The sequence below is a fragment of the Moschus berezovskii genome, chromosome 9 (genome assembly GCF_049115385.1).
Source record: "Moschus berezovskii isolate FMDL1 chromosome 9, NW_MosBer_1.0, whole genome shotgun sequence".
Lineage (NCBI taxonomy): Eukaryota > Metazoa > Chordata > Mammalia > Artiodactyla > Moschidae > Moschus > Moschus berezovskii.
Genome location: NC_142468.1, coordinates 48,166,430 through 48,183,228, shown reverse-complemented (window position 1 = coordinate 48,183,228; position 16,799 = coordinate 48,166,430). Strand labels below are relative to the sequence as shown.

General features: G+C 37.9%; 1 protein-coding gene across 2 annotated transcripts in view; it reads right to left on the bottom strand.

Moving 5' to 3' along the window:
• UNC13C (unc-13 homolog C) overlaps positions 1-16,799 on the bottom strand; it is a 691,503-nt gene that overhangs the window by 217,961 nt on the left and 456,743 nt on the right. The window contains exon 18 of one of the 2 annotated variants that reach the window (XM_055436715.2): positions 13,586-13,719. In XM_055436715.2, coding sequence (XP_055292690.2) covers positions 13,586-13,719 — 134 coding nt within the window. The remainder of the gene's footprint in view (positions 1-13,585; positions 13,720-16,799) is intronic. The other variant, XM_088839621.1, reaches the window with a different exon arrangement.

Genomic DNA, 16,799 nt, shown 5'->3' with positions numbered 1-16,799 from the left:
ACTAACTTTGCTAAAGAAAAGATAATAATTAAAAAAAAAAATCTTGATTAACCAAATTACTACTTCTCATTCTCTCTAACCTGAGTAAATACTGACTGCATATCAGGTGTCTGCCTGCCTGCTAAGTTGCATAAGTCGTGTCCTACTCTTTGCAACCCTATGGACTGTAGCCCACCAGGCTACTCTGTCCATGGGATTCTCCAGGCAAGAAAACTGGAGGGGGTTGTAGTGCCCTCCTTCAGGGGATCCTCCTGACCTAGGGACGGAACCCATGTCTTATCTATCTTGCATTGGCAGTCAAGTTCTTTAGCAGTAGCTCCACCTGGGAAGCCCACATATCAGGTGACAGCAACTGAAATAAGAACACGAAAGCAACGTGTTGCAGTCTGTTTGCCTTGTCAACTATGGGAATCTGTAGCACCATCCAATAAATAAAAGTGCAACTTTTATGACATCAACTTTTCCTATTGCTTCTCCCATTGATTAACCCCTAGTCACACGGCCTTTCTTGCTGCTACTCCAACATGCCAGGCTTCAGCCCTGAAAATTTGTACTTGTTACTGATTCTCCTGGTTACAGTTACAGAGCTCTGTTTCTGTCTGCCTTCCTTTAATCATCCAGGCTTCAATTCAAATGTCACTTTCTCCAAGAGTATTTTCTTAGCCATTGAAATTGAAATATTAGCAACAACCCTCACTTCTGCCAAGTCACTATTTTTCTATTTATCTTGCTTTACCTTCTTATCAACACCTGAAACACTGTATTATCTGTTTATATGCCTTGTTATCTAACTCCTCTCCACTCCCTGAAAAAATATTAAATAACTTTTGGTCTTGTGTATTGCTGAGTTTCCAGTTTGTAACATACTGCCCAGTAACCAACATTAAGTTAAATGAATGAAACCGTCTTCCAATGGTAGCAATCACTATCTCCAAATAACAGTGCTGCAACAGACCTACGGAGCAACCAGTTCAGAATCCAGCATCAGGACATAGAGGGCCTCCAGAGGAAAAAACGTGTTTTTTGAAAAAAAAAAAAGAAAAGGAAAATGAGGAAATAAAAATAAGAAAGAAAAAACTAAAAAGGCATAGAAATGTATGAAGTTAGATTCTATAGAGTTATTAAATGTGGGCCTCGGTTCTGACATTTCTTGCACCTAATCCACAAGAGAAAACTCATCACTTTTGTGTATCCCAAATGTTGGGGAAGCAAAATTTATTAATGCAGAGAATTTTAGGGAAAAAAAATCTTTCTTGGTTTTTCCTGAGGGCCCCAGTGTGTGTACACTTCAAATTTACATTTTTCCTACAGGACATTAAAACTGCATGCATTTTGTCTACTAGCTAATACACAACTACAAGTGGTGCCATCATATGGCATGTCTTACACTTTTTACATTTGTAATTATTGCTTCAGGTTTCTCATGACCAGATCCAGATTAATCTGAGCTGAAAGATTAATGCCCTGCCCTTACTTATGGAATCTTTTCCCTACAATTAATCATTTTGTTAATGTAGAGGGTTGCTTAGATTCTGATTCTGCCACTTACTAAATGTGTGATCTTGGGAAATTTACTTAGCCCTTCTGTCATCTGCAATTTGGGGATTTTAACAGCACTGATTCTATTGCAATTATATTTAGGATTCAATTAGACATTAAACTGGAAAAATGCTTAGTACAATGCCTGACTATAATTAATTTCCCATAGTTCCCTCTATGCCGATGATAATATTCATAACATAGATATCTAGTTGTGCACAAATCATCTGGGAGGCATAATGAAATGAAAATCCAAGAGGAACCTTTTCTTTTCTATGTGATAGGCAGTCAGGGAGACAGAAAGTTGACATCAGAAGTGATTGAATTAGTACAAGTCTTAGCAATCTTATAACAGTACTCCTGTGCTCCTAGAAAAAAAAACAACAACACAAAACTTCTTATTCTGTCCAAATAACATATTATTTTGGAAATTTGCAGAGAAACATCTATTTTAAATTTCAAGAAGGCTGTAATTAACATTCATAAAACCTTTCAAAATGACTTATTTTCTTTTTTTGTACTTTTGATTGATACCTTTTGGATTTTCCGGCTATCCATTCTCCCCAGTGTAAACCCTATCTTTACTGAGAAAAGTTGAGTGATGAAGAACTGTTGCTTTTGAACTGTAGTGTTGGAGAAGTCTCTTGAGAGTTTCTTGAACTGCAAGGAGATAAAACCAGTCCTGAATATTCATTGGAAGGACTGATGCTGAAGCTGAAGCTGCAATACTTTGGCCTCCTGATGCAAAGAACTGACTCATTGGAAAAGACCCTGATGCTAGGAAAGATTGGAGGCAGGAGAAGGGGATGACAGAGGATGAGATGGTTGGATGGCATCACCAACTCAATGGATATGAGTTTGAGCAAGCTCCGGGAGTTGGTGATGGACAGGGAGGCCTGGCCTTCTGCAGTCCATGGGGTCACAAAGAACTGGACATGACTGAGCTACTGAACTGAACTGAACTGTATTAAGATTTTTTAAAAGAAAAAAGCATAATAGGGAAATGTCATGAACAATTATACAACAGCAAATTTGGCCACTTACGTTGAATGGAAAAATTCCTTGAAAGACACAAATACCAAAAACACAATCAACCACAAGTAGTTTTGGGAGGGACCAGGATGACAACGAAGGAACTCCTGAACTTCCCTGTACCCACAGATGCACGGACTGTACAACTACATAGTCAGAAAATCCCACTGAGAGACATCCAGTGGCTCAAGGACTATGACAAACAAAGAAGTATTTGGCAATGAGTGTACTTCACTTCCTGTGGCTACCCCTCAAGGCTCAGCCCAGAAATAGCAGGCAAAATTGTCCATTGTCCAGTCTTCCCTTGAGGGATTTGACTGCATACTTTACAAGTTGATGCCTGAAGGTCTGGCTTCTTATTTAACATGCATCTAGAGGCTGACTGAGATCTTCCTTAGAGTCCAGGGGAGCTGGTAGGCACTTCCCCTGCATTCCTTCTCTGGCTTGATCCAACAATAAAACCAAATGGCTAGTACCACCTTGAAAGGAGTTTGTCCATGTATTTAGTGACTCAGTTTCTATGGCTGCCATACAAGGGATGGAATTCCAAAATCACTTAGCTCTGAAAGTCAATGGGGCTGCATTCACATGTTCCACAGGAGGACAGCAAACAAAGAAGCAGCTTTTCCCTAGGCACAGGAACACCCTTTCGTTCCTCCAGCACTCTCATGACTATCTGCCTGGGCTTCCTAGAAAGGAAGCAGGTAAAAATACCCATTTGCCAATTTCTCCTTGGAAGGAACTTAGCTAGATCTTTTCCCAGCTCTTCCATGAGGGTACAGTTTCTGGTTAGACTGCATCTATGTGCTGACTGATATTCTCTTTCTTGGAACACTGACTGATCTTGGCACACCCTCAACTCTGGGGGACAACCATTAAGGTTTGAGAGACAACCAGGAGCTTCATCTGGACTGATGATGAGAGAGTTTGCCAAGACTGCACATGTAATATGCAGAAACCAACACAAACAGTGAAGGAAAATGGGAAAAAAAGGTAACAACAAGGAAATGTCTCGAACAGAAAAATAAGATAAATCATTAGAAAGTGATTTTAGTAAGATAGAGAAAAGTGACTTACCCAACAGAGAGTTCAAAATAATGGTCATAAAGATGGTCACTGAGGTCAGAGAGCAAGGTATAAACAAAGTGAGAATTTTAGCAAAGAAAATATAACAAACAAAGAATCTTAAAACCAATTTGTTACTTAGAAGGGGATCCCGTTAAGACTATCAGTGAATTCTTCAGCATAAACTTTGCAAGCCAGGAGGGAGTGTGATGATTTTTCAAAATGCTGAAAGAGAAAACCTGCCAATCAATAATACTCTATTCAGCAAAGCTGTCCTTCAGAATTGAAGGAGAGACAAAGAGTTTTCCAGACAAAAGGTGAGGAAGTTCATCATTACTAGACTGATATATGGGTCAACAGAACAGAGAGTCCAGAATTAGATTCACACATTTAATTAACAGATTTTTGACAAAGCTGCAAAAGCAACTGGAGATAGGATAATTTTTCCAACAAATAGAGTTGGAAAGATAGACAAAAATATGAAAAAAAAAAAACAGAAAATCTTACAAATTTGCATCACACCAGACATCTAGAAGAAAACTGTGGTGTTGCAACTCGAATGTGGTAGATGCAAATATTTCTTAAACACAAAAAACCCAAATTGTAAAAATGAGAGTCAACAGATTGAACTACTCCATCAATTTTTTTAAAGATTGCTAAATAAATGTAAAAAATGGAAAAGAAAGTCACAGAATAGCAGAAAATATTGCAACATTCATATCTGACAGTAGACCTTAACCATTACAACTCATTAAGAAGAAGATAAACATTCCAATTTGGAAATGGCAGAAGGATTTGAACAGACATTTCACCAAAGAAGATATATGGATTGCAAATAAGCACATGAAAGATGGTCAATATCAGTTCTTAGGAAAGAAGTAAATAAAACCATAAGGAAATATCACTATACACCTAGTTGAATAGCTAAAAGTAAAATGTCCAATTGCACGAAGTGTTGGCAATGTATAAACACTTTGGAAAGTATCTGGCAATTTTAAGAAATATTAAATATGTACATATTACAAATTCCAAGGAAAATAAAAATTCTACATAAAATTTTATAAACAAATATTCACAGAAACCTAGTCTTAAAAAAAAATCCAAATGTTCACTTTGACCTTAAGCCTAATTCCAACAGATGAATGGATAAACATTTTGTGGTATATCTATACAGTGGAATATCACTTAGAAATGAGATGAAGTACCAATACCCACAAACACCCAGATGAATCTCAAAATAGTAACTAGTGAAAGCAACTAAACAAAGGGATGTACATAATATATTATTCCTTTCACAAAAGGACACAATTTTCAAACTAATTTGTAGTATTAGAAGGCAGACCATTGGTTGCCTGGGATAGGTTACAAAAGAAGCATAGAAATTATGAATATCTTTATTGTCTTGATTGTGGTGACAGTTCATGTTTCAAAACTAAACAAATTGTATATGTAAAGTTTTATTGTATTCAGTTATACCTCAATACTGTCCATACTGTTTATGGGGTTCACAAAGCAAGAATACTGAACTATGAACAAAGCTAGTGGAGGTGATGGAATCCCAGTTGAGCTATTTCAAATCCTAAAAGATGATGCTGTGAAAGTTCTGCACTCAATATGCCAGCAAATTTGGAAAACTCAGCAGCGGCCACAGGACTGGAAAAGGTCTGTTTTCATACCAATCCTTAAGAAAGGCAATGCCAAAGAATGATCAAACTACAGCACAGTTGCACTCATCTCACACGCAAACAAAGTAATGCTCGAAATTCTCCAAGCCAGGTTTCAACAGTATGTGAACTGTGAAATTCCAGATGTTCAAGCTGCATTTAGAAAAGGCAGAGGAACCAGAGATTAAATTGCCAACATCCATTGCATCATCAAAAAAGCAAGCGAGTTTCAGAAAAACATCTACTTCTGCTTATTGACTATGCCAAAGCCTTTGACTGTGTGGATCAGAATAAACACTGGAAATTCTGACAGAGATGGGAATACCAGACCACCTGATCTGCCTCCTGAGAAATCTGTATGCAGGTCAAGAAGCAACAGTTAGAACTGAACATGGACCAACAGACTGGTTCCAAATTGGGAAAGGAGTACATCAAGGCTATATATTGTCACCCTGCTTATTTAACTTATATGCAGTCTACATCATGAGAAATGCTGGGCTGGATGAAACACAAGCTGGAATAAAGACTGTCAGGAAAATATCAATAACCTCAGATATGCAAATGACACCACCCTTATGGCAGAAAGCAAAGAAGAACTAAAGAGCTTCTTGATGAAAGTGAAAGAGGAGAGGGAAAAGTTGGCTTAAAACTCAGCATTCAGAAAACTAAGATCATGGCGGCCAGTCCCATCACTTCATGGCAAATAGACGGGGAAACAATGGAAACAGTGAAAGATTTTATTTTTTTGAGCTCCAAAATCACTGTAGATGGTGACTGCAACCATGAAATTAAAAGACGCTTGCTCTTTGGAAGAAAAGTTATGACCAACCTAGACAGCATATTAAAAAGCAGAGACATTACTTTGCCAACAAAATTCTGTCTAGTCAAAGTTATGGTTTTTCCAGTAGTCATGTATGGATGTGAGAGCTGGACTATAAAGAAAGCTGAGCGCCGAAGTATTGATGCATTTGAACTGTGGTGTTGGAGAAGACTTTTGAGAGTCCTTTGGACTGCAAGGAGATCCAACCAGTCCATCTTAAAGGAAATCAGTCCTGAATATTCATTGGAAGAACTGATGTTGAAGTTGAAACTGATGCGAAGAGCTGACTCATTTGATAAGACCCTGATGCTGAGAAAGGTTGAAGGTGGGAGGAGAGGGGATGACAAAGGATGAGATGTTTGGATGGCATCACTGACTCTATGGACTTGAGTTTGAGCAAACTTCGGGAGTTTGTGATGGACAGGGAAGCCTGGCGTGATGCAGTCCATGGGGTTGCAAAGAGTCAGACATGACTGAGTGACTGAACTGATACCTCAATACATCAGTTTAAAAGGGAGAGATCCACACCTGAAGTTATAGAAATACTCTGCTTAATAGTTTTCAGTTTCAATGGAATAGTGAGATTTCTATAGGCATCTGGAAAACTACTTCATAAAAAATAATTTTGAAAAGGTGAATACATATTCCTCAAAAAATAGTACCTTAATTAATCAGTGGAGTATGAATGAAGAGGACAGACACTGTGCCAAGCACACATAGAGATTTCCTTTAATTTATTCACTCAGTCAGCTAATATATATGCCTGAATATATACTTCGTATAATATTTTGTACTAACATACAAAGTAAACAAATCTCTCCCTGCATGTTTACATTACACAATTATAAATTAGTATCAAATTAGAATAAGCAAAAACCTGCAATGTTTTCATTCATAATAACCCTGAGTACTTCATTAATGAATTATATCCACAACCCTAAATTATATTGAAAAATATAAAAAATATAAAATATAAAAATATAAAAAATATAAAAATATAAAAATAAATGTTTTTAAATCATTCTTTCTCTTGCTATAACCTTCAAAATAAAAACAAAACTTGTTTAAGCCAGACATGTTTTCTTCATAAATTGGCCTGTGCTTTTATACTTTGATGTATATAGAATATACAAGGAATAATTTATTAATAATGTAGACTTCTGGGCCAAATTCACATTTTAACTCCATAGATTTGGGATGGGGCTCAGAATCTGTATACACAGCTAGCAGCCTATTTGATCCTGTCAGTCATATGCACTTTCTACCTTGTGAAACACTGTATTTTTCTAACCAATAAGATAACTCAGTTCAGTTCAGTCACTCAGTTGTGTCCGACTCTTTGCGACCCCATGAATCACAGCACGCCAGGCCTCCCTGTCCATCACCAACTCCTGGAGTTCACTCAAACTCATGTCCATCGAGTCGGTGATGCCATCCAGCCATCTCATCCTCTGTCGTCCCCTTCTCCTCCTGCTCCCAATCCCTCCAAACATCAGAGTCTTTTAGTGATGCTTAAATGTGAAGATTTATGTGAAGTCATTCAACGTCACATTAATCCAAGTCCATGCCCCTACCACCGATGTGTAAGAAGCTGAAGTTGATCAGTTCTAAGAAGACCTAGAAAATCTCCTAGAACTAACACACACACACACACAAAGATGGTCTATTCATCACTGGGGATTGGAATGCAAAAGTAGGAAGTCAAGAGATATCTGGAGTAATAGGCAAGTTTGGCCTTTGGGAACAAAATGAAGCACAGCAAAGGCTAACTGAATTCTGCCATGAGAATGCACTGGTCATAGCAAATCCCCATTTTCAACAACACAGGAGATGACTTTACATGTGGACATCACCAAATAGTCAATACCAAAATCAAATTGATTACATTCTTTGTAGCCAAAGATGGAGAAGTTGTATACAGTCAGCAAAAACAATACCTGGAGCTGACTGTGGCTCAGATCATCAGCTTCTCATGGCAAAATTCAGCTTAAACTAAAGAAAGCAGGGAAAACCATGAGGCTAGCCAGGTCCAACTTGAATTAGATTCCCTATGAATATGCCGTGGAGGTAAGGAATAGATTCAAGGGATTAGATCTGACAGATTAGACAGAGTGCCTGAAGAACTATGGACAGAGGTCTATAATGTTGTACAGGAGGCAGTGAACAAAACCATCCCAAAGAAAAAGAAAAGCAAGAAGGCAAAGTGGTTATCTGAGGAGGCCTTACAAACAGCAAAAGAAAGAAGAGAAGCAAAAAGCAAGGGAGAATAGGAAAGGTATATCCAACTAAACTCAGATTTCCAAAGAACAGCATGGAGAGACAAGAAGGGCTTCTAAAATGAACAGTGTAAAAAACTAGAAGAAAACCACAGAAGGGGAAAGATTAGAGATCTCTTCAGGAAAACTGGAGATATCAAGAGAACATTTTGCCCAAAGATGGGCACAATAAAGGACAAAAACGGTAAGGACCTAGTAGATGCTGAAGAGATCAAGAAGAGATGGAAATACACAGAAAAACTGTGCAAAAAAAGATCCAAAGTACCAGACTGCTACGATGGTGTGGTCAGCCACCCAGAGCCATTGGGAGAACAAAGTCAAGTGGGCCTTAGGAAGCACTGCTGTTAATAAAGCTAGTGACAGAATTCCAGTAGAACTATTCAAAACCACAAAGGATGATGCCATCAAGGTGTTACATTCAATATGTCAGCAAATCTGGAAGACCTAGCAGTCTGGTCTTCCAGCAGGACTGGAAAAGGTCAATCCTCATCCCAATTCCCAAGAAGAGTAGTACTAAAGAATGTGCTAACCATCGAATGATTGACCTCATCTCCCATGTTAGTAAGGTCATGCTTAAAATTCTGCATGCTAAGCTTCAGCATTATGCTAACCAAGAGCTTCCAGATGTCCAAGCTGGATTTAGAAAAGGAAGAGGAACCAGACATCAAATTGTCAACATTCGCTGGATCACAGAGAAAGTTGGGGAATTCCAGAAAAACATCCATCTCTGTTTCACTGACTATGTATCAAAGCCTTTGACAGCATGGATCATAATTAACTGTGGAAAGCTCCTAAAGAGATGGGGATACCAGACCATCTTGCCCGTCTCCTGAGAACCGTGTATGCGGGCCAAGAAGCAACAGTCAGAACCCTGTATGGAACAACTGATTGGTTCAAGATTGAGAAAGGATTAAGACAGGGTTGTTTGCTGTCACCCTGTTTGTTTAATCTGTATGCTGAGCACATCATGAGAAATGCTGGCTTGGATGAGCTATAAGCTGGAATCAAGATAGGCAGGAGAAACATCAATAACCTCAGATATGAGGCTGATATCACGCTAATGGCAGAAAGTGAAGAGAAATTAAAGAGCTTCTCAACGAGGGTGAAGGAGGAGAGTGAAAGAGCCAGCTTAAAGCTAAATATTAAAAAAAAAAAAATTAAGACCATAGAATCTGGCCCCATTACCTTATGGAAAATAGAGGAGTAAAAGGTGGAAGTAGTGACAGATTTCCTCTTCTTGGACTCTAAAGTCACTGCAGATGGTGACTGCAGCCATGAAATCAGAAGATGCTTGCTTCTTGGCAGGAAAGCGATGTATGACAAACAGTGTATTGAAAAGCAGAGACATTACTCTGCTGACAAAGATCCATATAATCAAGGCTATTGTCTTCCCAGTGGTCACATACAGTCGTGAGAGCTGGACTTTAAAGAAGGTGAAATGACAAGGAATTGATGCCTTCGAACTACGGTGCTGGAGAAGACTCCTGAAAGTCACTTGGACAGCAAGGAGATCAAACCACTCCATCTTAAGGGAAATCAAGCCTGAATACTTGTTGGAAGGACTGATACTGAAGCCAAAACCCAGCATTTTGGTCATCTGATGTGAATATATGACTCACTGAAAAGTCCCTGATGCTGAGAAAGACCGAGGACAGAAGGAGAAGAGGGCATCAGAGAATGAGATAGCTGGATGGCATCACCGATGCAACAGAAATGAACCTGGGCAAACTTTGGGAAATGGTGCTGATTGCAGCCATGAAATTAAAAGACACTTACTCCTTGGAAGGAAAGTTATGACCAACATAGACAGTATATGAAAAAGCAGAGACATTACTTTGCCAACAAAGGTCCATCTAGTCAAGGCTATGGTTTTTCCCATGGTCATGTATGGATGTGAGAGTTGGACTGTGAAGAAAGTTGATCGCCGAAGAATTGATGCTTTTGAACTATGGTGTTCGAGAAGACTCTTGAGAGTCCCTCGGACTGCAAGGAGATCCAACCAGTCCATTCTAAAGGAGATCAATCCTGGGTGTTCATTAGAAGGACTGATGCTAAAGCTGAAACTCCAATACTTTGGCCACCTCATGCGAAAAGTTGACTCACTGGAAAAGACTCTGATGCTGGGAGGGATTGGGGGTGGGAGGAGAAGGGGACGACAGAGAATGAGATCGCTGGATGGCATCATTGACTCGATGGACATGAGTTTGAGTGAACTCTGGGAGTTGGTGATGGACAGGGAGGCCTGGCGTGCTGTGATTCATGGGGTCGCAAAGAGTCGGACACGACTGAGCAACTGAACTGAACTGAAGGGACAGAGAGGCCTGGCGTGCTGCAGTCTATGGGGTTGCAAAGGGTCAGACATGCCTGGGAGACTGAACAACAACAAATGTGAAGTTACACGTGCAAATAAAGAAACATGCATCAGTGGAAATCTCATCAAATTAGACAACCGCCAACACTGGCTGACTCAATGGACATGAGTTTGAGCAGATTCCAGGAGATGGTGAAGGACAGGGAAACCTGGCATGCTGCATCCCTGGGGTTGCAGAGTCGGACATGATTGAGCGACTGCACAGCAACAACAACAAACATCGGCCACTGAGGTCACACCTTGGTACCAAGTGAGTTCACTTAAAACATAGACTTAATGATATAAGAAACAAATGCCATGGGGTCACGGAGAGTCGCGACTGTGACTGAACTGAAGGAACCTTAGTAAGCAAAACATCTTTAGAAAATTATCAAAATCTGAGTAAATGTAATCATAAAGTACAGACTCCTAAGAGAGGGATGACATTCAGGTTTATTTGAGCTAGGTTTTCATAGAAAAAAAAGTGACTTTAAACTCTGACACTATAAATAAAAAGCAAAACAAAGACGTATCTTTGTGTCATGGCTCATTTTTATACTTAGAAGACTCAATTTAGCCCATAATTTAAAATTTATTTTTGGCATATTTCCTTTAATATTGTAACAAAACAGGCACTAAAAATCTTTGTATATTTTTAATGGTATATGATTAAAGATGACTCTGAGAAACTTTGATTCCATGATTTTATAATGCATATTTTAATCTCATATTCTAATTTATGATATTGGTAAACATAAAAAATTTTGATTAAAAATAAATTCTTTCAAATAATTTTTAATTAGCATTTCTCAGCAGATATTTCTCTTCATTCCATGGTCATTTATCAAGTGGCCTACCCCAGCCCAAGGGCACAGTCTTGAAATAAGTTATTAATCTCCTTACCTTTAGGAAATTTACTCTGTCTTCAAGAAAAGTCCAAAGAATAAATGAGAAAACAGCTCAAAGCCACCCAAGATGAAATGAGGATGTTATATGTTAAAAGAGCAGATCTAGTACTGAGCTATTAGAAGAAATAAAAGAGCAAAGTCTCTACAGATGCTCATGATGATACACTCTGGCATCAGGCGGAAAAGGTGGATATAAGGGAAAAAGGGAAAACAAAAGTGTAAAAGCAAACCTGATGATGCTGTCACTGCACACCAGAGAGAACCACTTTCTCCACATTTAGGAGAAGTTTGGGGCAGGGGAATATTGGTGGATAAGAAATATAAAAGGATAAAAATTAGAGTATTTACATGTATTTATTCTATAACCAGAATTTCAATTGGATTACACACAAGCTTTTTGACCCTGTCTTGACCAGTATAGAAAATGAGAAATAATAAAACCAGTTTTCCATATTAAGCCTGAATGTACTTCACGGTTTGTCTATTTCTGCTATTCCTACAGCATTTCAGGTATGACCAATAAGTCAAAATACTCTCTTCATCAAGCAGACTGCAAATGCCTGGTCGGCAGAGTCAGCAGTTATTTTGGTTGTATAGCTCTCAGTGTGTGCACGTGAAATAAATCCTAACGGTGCAACATTAAAGGTGGACTGGGTCTTGGAAATTATGTAATAATATGCCCTTATTTTATATATGAGGAAACTTAGACCCAAGGAAATTAGATAATTTGCCCAAGGTCTCATAGCTAGTGGAATTTTGATAAGTTGTTCATTTCAGATGCTTTTAGAACAGCCATGAATTTTAATTCATCTGCTTTACTACTTTTCCAGTTCCAGTTCAGTCATTCAGTTGTGTCCAACTCTTTGTGACCACATGAGCTGCAGCATGCCAGGCCTCCCTGTCCATCACCAACTCCCGGAGTCCACCCAAACCCATGTCCATTGAGTCGGTATTGCCATACAAACATCTCATCCTCTGTTGTCCCCTTCTCTTCCTGCCCTCAATCTTTCCCAGCATCACGGTCTTTTCCATTGAGTCAGTTCTTCACATCAGGTGGCCAAAGTACTGGAGTTTCAGCTTCAACTTCAGTCCTTCCAATGAACACCCAGGACTGATCTCCTTTAGGATGGACTGGTTGGATCTCCTTGCAGTCCAAGGGACTCTCAAGAGTCTTCTCCAACACCACAGTTCAAAAGCATCAATTCTTCGGCGCTCAACTTTCTTTATAGTCCAGTTCCCACATTCATACATGACTACTGGAAAAACCATAGCCTTGACTAGACAGACCTTTGTTGCCAAAGTAATGTCTCTGCTTTTTAATATGCTATCTAGGTTGGCCATAACTTTCCTTTCAAGGAGTAAGCTTCTTAATTTCATGGCTGCAATCACCCTACCTGCCTTAATTCATGTGCATAGAATTTATAAATTCTATGCATGACAGCATAGGCTTAGGTTATTTGAGAAAATGGGCCTGTTCTCTTAAATGCTGCATTAAATTTGTTAAATCAAGCATACACAACTATTTTGAAAGTATATGTTTGGGGTCAAATCCTTATTATTAAAAAGTCACAATGGAATATGTTTAATATGAGCTCTTTAACATTCTTTTAAGTTTGGTGGGGGATGGCATTTTTCTAAAACAGCAGAAAGAGGAAATTTTTCTACATCAAATAAAAATAAATTGGGGGGAAATATTTGTTTCCATATTGAAATAATCACACTCTATGGGGCTGAAACTAAAAATTCATACTATCACTGAATTGATTTTTATTGTTAAAAGTAGAAAATACTTCCTTCTATAGCTTAATTTTGGACAAGTCTGTCATTGTCATGAGAGTATAAGCTGAACTTCAAATAGTTTCCTTAACTTTTTATGTTTCCTTAACTTTAGCTGCATAAAATCCATTTATTAACAAAAAAAATGTACTTACTGATTCAGGACAGGAGTGTAGGCAGTTTTATCCTCATCAATAATAGTGACCATGAGTGTAATAAGCTGGGGCCAAAAATCCAAATTCTTGGTGGTTGGTCCCTGATCTTCCCGAGGAATGTCCTGTTTCTTACTCTGCTCAGAAGGTCAGGCAACATGCAAAAGAAAAGGTTAAAGGGCATGACTTTAGTTATAAATCACTGTCAAACAGGATGATCAGATAAAGAGAGTTGAACAAGTCTCAGATCATGCGAACCAAAGTTAGTACATTCAGGTTTTCTCCCTTCATTGAATGGCATACCACAGGGTAAAGTCACAATGGCCAGACTTGAACTTCTATAAGGCTTTGGTTCTGGAATGGAGCTTTATCTTCCTCTATTGCACTTTATGATCTTAGTAATTATTATTATAGAGTTTATCCCTTTAAGGAAAAAGGTTGAATTCTGTGTGTACAATGGTGTGTGTGTAAAATTTATCCTGCCTAAGTATTTTTTCAAAAGTCACACTGGTTTATGTGGGCAGAACTCAAGAAAGGCTATCTGGTTACAAGGTCAATACTGTTAAATTCTATAGATATAAAGTTACATGAATGGACTAGAACTCTCTCATTCCACTCACAAATACATCTAAGTTAACTCTAACTTTGTAAGTCTTTTTTTATGTGCATATAGATATATTTAAATCATATTGAAATTCTTCTTAATTTATCACACTGAACGAATTCTCCACTGTCACCTCTTGAAGGAGTGTTCTCTGAATGATCTAAATTTACAGTGAGATCAAAAGAGTATAATACTCTTGAATGTTTCAAATATAAAAAGTTCATACTCAACATGTGCAATTCTCTTGAACATACAGGTAAATTATTCTGGTTGTTTTGTTTCATTGGGTGGTATTCTTACAGCACTTCTTTTACATTTACTTTTTAAACTTAGGAAAAAAGATGGAGACAATTTTCACTCAAGTATATAAGTGGAAAGCATATGGCTTCCTTGACTATTTTTGCTGAAGTATTTATAAGTAGGTCCAGGATATTTAAAAACTCCAATTGGTAGCTCAGGAAATTCATGGTCTCTCATACAAAAGGTGGATTAGATTTTATTTAGTCCAATCATTTGGTTTCCCTGGTGGTTCAGTGGTAAAGTATTCACTTGTAATGCAGGAGATGTGGATTTAATCCCTGGGTCAGGAAGATTCCCTGGAGAAGGAAATGGCAACCCATTCCAGGCTTCTTGCCTGAAGAATCTCATGGACAGAGCAGCCTGGCAGGCTACAGTCCCTGGGGTCACAAAAGAATTGGACATGACTTAGCAACTAAACAACAAGAATCATTTGACTTACTTAACTACTGTGTCTTTTCCAAAGATCAGCCACCCTCTGCTGAATGCCTATATGCCTATCTTCTAATGATGCCCAACATATGTAACCAGATTTAAATGAGTCATCACACTATTATTGTTCTCACTGAAGTTAAATATAACCCTGTATTGTTACAGACCTCATACAAAGACTATAATGTACCTTCAGGGACTTAAATTTTCGGAGGGTACTTCCAAGTGCTGTTAATTTACCTTTAAGCTCAAAATGTAACATATTAAAAGCTGAAGACCGAGATTAGTCAAAAGACTAGTGGCTAGCACATATTATTTCAAATTGCCAGAATGAACTAAAAGTAGTCTTCAAAGGATCTTAATAAACCTTATGCATCTGGCCCCTGGGAACCACTTGAAACTCTGCAGCCTTCCTCTTTTAATTTCTCAGGTACACCAAGGCACATCAGAAGATGTTTAAGAAGAAAAAGGCAGCAATACAGGCAAATAAATGTCTAACTTCTCCAATTATTAAGTTACATTGTCTATGGAAGCTTGTCTTTCTTTTATGAACAGGAATTTATGGTCACAGTAATGTACTTATTTATTCATTACATTAAACTCAATAGACTTCCCTCTCTATGATGTAGTCAGAAATCCAGAGAACCTGGTGAGTTGTAAAGATTGTAAGTAAAATTAGTTCTGATGGCCATGGTGAACTATATGAGAATACTATCATTAATCATCTTCATGTGTATACAGCTAAACTATATGCCTAACTTGTTTAAAGTAATGTGATTAAATAAAAGTAAATGACCATGAAAGACATATCTAACACCAGAGTCCCTTATCATCATTTTGCAAAGAGTGAACTGGGAAAGGGGAAAGACCAAAGTAGTTGAATACACGTTAATTCCAAAGTCCCTTAACTGTCACAAAGTATACTTCCATTCCTTTTTTAATACCACTAAAGGATTATAGCTGGTAACATGGTTTTGCATAAAATTCTATATGATGCATCAGAATAAACCAAACGATGCTGTCATTAGTTTTTTATATATCACATATTGGTATCACAAACCATGCTTTATGTATTTTACTAGTGCATTTTAATAGACAGCATGTTTAAAAGGATGGAGTACAACCATGTGTTTGGTTGGCCAAAACATTCTTATGTCTTGTGGAAAAACCCAAACGGACTTTTTGACGAACCCAATACATAAGAATACTCACTTGACTGCTTAGGAATTCAGTTGTTCTAAGTTGTTGTTTAGTTGCTAAGTCATGTCTGACTTTTTTGTGACCTCATGGACTGTGTTCTGCCAGTCTCCACTGCCCAATTGATTTCCCAGGCAAGAATACTGGAGTAGCCTGCATTTTCTCCTCCAGGGGATCTTCCCGACCCGGGGAGCAAACCCACATCTCTTGCATTGGCCAGCGGATTCTTCCACTAAGCCACCATGGAACACTTTATTACTATTTGAGAATTTTACTAGAGCATTTGAAATTATGGTTAGAAAAATTAATATAATGGCAGTGGAAATTCTGAAAGCTAGTAATAAGTACATTAATTATTTACTAAAACCTCTATTAATTACTATTTATCATAAGAAAAATATTTAAAATACATATTTATATTGTATACAGGTATAATATATAATTTAACCTAAACAAATAAAATACAATAGGTTTATAAAACTATGACTTAGTATGTCAGTTTTAACATTGCCATTAGTTTTATAGTGACTAAAATTTATCTTGTTAATTGAGGAATTGAGATAATTGAGGAAAGATATGTGAAAGAAAGACTGTGGGAGCATAATGGGCAGATAATTTTTTAAAAGTACAAAGTTACCAGAGTGTAGGATCAACTGAGAAAAGCTTCTAGTTATGTTTATAAAGGAT